General features: G+C 40.2%; 1 protein-coding gene across 1 annotated transcript in view; it reads left to right on the forward strand.

Annotated features, from left to right (window-relative positions):
• LOC112091165 overlaps nt 1–3981 on the forward strand; it is an 8271-nt gene that overhangs the window by 294 nt on the left and 3996 nt on the right. Inside the window, 6 exon segments of the mRNA XM_024164106.1 lie at nt 1–80; nt 83–569; nt 1118–1253; nt 1325–2482; nt 3466–3631; nt 3770–3873. The exon segment at nt 1–80 is cut by the window's left edge and continues 294 nt beyond it. Coding sequence (XP_024019874.1) covers nt 1–80; nt 83–569; nt 1118–1253; nt 1325–2482; nt 3466–3631; nt 3770–3867 — 2125 coding nt within the window. The 3' untranslated portion in view covers nt 3868–3873.

A 3981-nucleotide genomic window follows, 5' to 3' on the forward strand; every position in this document is an offset into this window, starting at 1 on the left:
GGCCACCGCCGCCGCCTCGCCGGCCTCCTCCCCGCCCCCGCCCCTAAACCCCCTCTCCCTTTCCCCTCTGCCGACCCCGAGCGCAATGAGAATCGCGCCATAATCAACCACCTCAAGCACCTCATCTCCCAGGACCCTAAGTTCGACAACGTCGAGTTCTCTCCGCCGTCGGTTTCCGCCGAATTTGGACACGGTTCTGAGACTGTGGTCGAGAGGAAGACGAAGAGAGGGAGGAAGCCGAAGGTGAAGGGCCTCAATTCGGAGGCCGAGGGTTATGGAGGTCTGGAGATTGTGAACAGAAATGGCGTCGCGGTGGATGTTTTGGCATTGGCGGGTATGGATGATCCGTACGCGGAGGAGCTGAGGAGGAGGACGGCGGGGCTGGAGAGCGAGGAGGCGCTGCTAGGGTTTATGAGGGAGTTGGAGGGGCAGTGGGGGAGCAGGAGGAAGAGGCGGAGAATCGTCGATGCCGGCGAGTTTGGTGACGCATTGCCGGTCGGGTGGAAGCTTCTGCTTGGGCTCAAGAGGAAAGAAGGCCGTGCTTGGGTCTACTGCCGCAGATACATCAGGTTTTGGACATTTCTTTATCTCTTACACTTAAAATATTAGTTGAAGTAACAGAAACAAGCATTTTGAGATACATATTCTAACTTCCTGAAAATTGGGCTCGTGAATGACCAACTGAATTTTGCTGTTGCTTAAACTAAATGGGTTCCTGTTATTTAGGGAGTTTTGTCAATTATGTAGATATACAAATGTGTTGAAATGGTTTATGAAATACTAATAGTTGTTGCATTCAACAAAGAAGTATAATTTTGGCTTTTAAGATGTTAAATTGGGGTGAAATTTTATGCGTGTACAAGTAGAGATATGTTCTGAATATCCTTGATGTTTTGCATAAAGTGTGAGGAAAGTATGAAATAGAAACAATAGTACTCCTCTATGTGTTGTCCAGCACTCTTGAAAGACTTCTCTGCACCTATGCTATGCTATGTTTTTTGTGCCATGATGCTGATTTAAATTTATTCTGCTTTTGTTGGAGCAATCACTCACTAAACTTGAAAATATTGTTCTGCTTCAATAAGCGTTTCGCTGTACCTGTTATGTTTGGATGCAGCCCTACTGGACAACATTTTGTAAGCTGCAAGGATGTTTCTTTGTATTTGCAATCCATTGGTGATCTTAGTGCGTCACAACGACTGAATAGTCATAGAGATGACGGTAATCAGGATGACAGAGAGATCACTGAAAATGTAAGTACATATTTCTGGTGCTTTTTGTCCTGTTCTAACTTCATACATGGGGTTCATGAGATTTGCAACAGCATGCAGGTTTGATCTTTAAGGATGTAGACCAAAGGCAGGACATGAATCGAAGTTCTAATGTGCTCACTCCTGTATCTAACGAGCATGGAAAGGAAGTTGTTTTATTTGAGATGGAGAATCTTGCTGATGTTCAGATACATGACCTGTTTGAATGTCACAAGTGCAACATGACTTTTGATGAGAAGGATTCGTATTTGCAGCACCTCTTGTCCTTTCACCAGAGGACTACAAGGAGGTACAGACTTGGTTCCTCTGTTGGCGATGGAGTAATAATTAAAGATGGAAAATACGAATGCCAGTTTTGCCATAAAGTGTTTCTGGAGCGTCGCCGCTACAACGGCCATGTGGGGATCCATGTAAGGAATTATGTGAGGAGAGCTGAAGAAGTGCCTGGTTCAACTATTCACAAGAAAGTTGAATCACCAGCCAGAGATGATTTGCCTTCAAGGATCTCTAAAATGGATGCTTTGATTGAAATTGCTCAGAGTTCAATATTAGAAGCTTCTATGGGACCTGATGAGAGATCCAAAGGTGACTGTGCACCTGATAAATATGATGCAATTTCCAGTCCAGAATGTCCTGTTTTGAATTCTGATAATGAAGTTATGGAGTCTCCTCCTAGTGAGCAAGAAGCTGATGATAACCTGATTGACCAAGATAACTTAAATCATCAAGATAACGACGATATGGTCACTGATGGAAGCATGGAGAAACCTGGTGGTGCTAGTGAAATTGTAGATGTTAAGATGGATAATACGACTCTCCTTTCTACTGAGGATCAAGGAGACAATGCACCTAAAGATTTTTCTAAGGAAGATGGTCTGGCATTTAGTTCTGATGATAAGGAGCAAGGAGGAATTTCTAAATGTGACAGGCCTACGCTATTGAGCACTTGTGTTTGTGATGTTGAGAATAAAACAGAAAGGAATGATGGTGGCGACTTAGAGCAGTCCAAGCCTGTTGAGGTAAATAATAGTGAGAATAACAAAATGAAAATTGACGCTGATGCCAGTATTGATGCCCAAACTTATGACGTTGTGAGAGAGTCTGTACAGCAAACCTATGCAGGAATGGAAGGAAATCGTGGAATTTCTGACTCTTCAATGTCACTGCTGCAATTGCCCCATTTTCCCTCGTCAAATGCAACTACGGATAAGGTATTATGAGATCACTGTTATATATTGTTTCTATTGTGCTCATGTAACAGTGGAAACATCAACAGAATGTCATAGGTTTGGAGTAAAATGCTTCTTTTTATATATTCCCCCAAGCCCCTTGATTTGGCTTGTTGCTTCTCCCTTTTGGGTAAACGCTCAAACTTTATATATTTATATCTGTGTGTGTGTGTGTGTGTGTGTGTGTGTGTATTGTTTTGCGCTGGAATATTCTCATCTGTCACCATTAAAGATCGACAGTTTTCCTATTTGAACTACATAAGGTTACTTTGACACATTGGATCCTGTCGTTTGTGGAACACACTTTGGCAAACATGTATAAGAATAAGGTGCTTCTACACAGACTACAATTTCTTATATGCTTCTAAATTTAACATTGCTTGTTTTAACGAACATAAATATGGATGTATTTTAATTTTTAAATTTGTCTTTACTGTAATGACCCTCGTTCCTTCTGTTTCTGCGAAACAAGAAAAATGATTTTTCAGATAAAATAAAATTGATGATAAGGAGTTGCCATTTGAGATTTATAAAAGAAGGCAAAATTTCTTGCATCTTGTGGTTATCGCTCATTATGTTAAGTTGGGAAGACATTTTGATTTAGAAGGGGCCATAGGATTTTTGTTTTGTTTGTTTTAGGCCTTGTTTTGTTTGTAGCTGGTTAATTTTTTCTTTCTTTTTATCTGTTCTTTTCTGATGGATCTCTCATCCATCTGGAAGCTTCATTTGTAAACATCACTTTTGATTAATGATTAATGAAGTTTCCCGTTTCTTATAAAGAAAAAAAGACAATAAAATTAAAAAAAAAAGAAAAAGAAATGAGAATTATCTTTCATACCCTCTCTTTCTGTCTCCTCTATTTCCAATCGTTCTGTTTGAACATAGCTGGTGCCAAACTTTTGAATGATTGTAGGTTTAGCGTGCATTATTTTGTTTTCACGTTCTTAGATTTTGATGGTTGACAGGAGGAACAACTTTTCCCTATTGAACAGAGACATGGGAATGTAACAGGTTTTGAGGAACTAAGGCTGGAAGAAATAGAACCTTTGAAGTATAGTTTTGCGGATGGCCAAGAATCTGATTCTTTGCAGGAGGTTCCTATAGAATTAGCAAATAATGCAGATATGGAAGGTGCGTTTGGTTCCTCTGTCCAGTATGAATCAGAAGAAATGATGTTAGACATGGCTACCACACATCAGCTCAGTACTGTGTGTGTATGGTGTGGGATAGAATTTAATCATGACGCTGTTGATTCTGAAATACAATCAGACTCTGTAGGATTTATATGTCCAACTTGCAAAGCAAAAATATCAGGGCAAGTCAATGTGTTGGACAATGGATCGCCTGTGAATTCTCACCCTCTCTAAGTAAAGGTACCTCTTCACTGTTTCTTCTAAGGTCTATTTTCATTAATGTTAGATAACATCTTGCTGATCCCTATTAAGAATGTTCTTTTTTTTTTTTTTTTTTTTTTTTTTTCT

The sequence above is a fragment of the Morus notabilis genome, unplaced genomic scaffold (assembly GCF_000414095.1).
Source record: "Morus notabilis unplaced genomic scaffold, ASM41409v2 Scaffold1219, whole genome shotgun sequence".
NCBI lineage: Eukaryota > Viridiplantae > Streptophyta > Magnoliopsida > Rosales > Moraceae > Morus > Morus notabilis.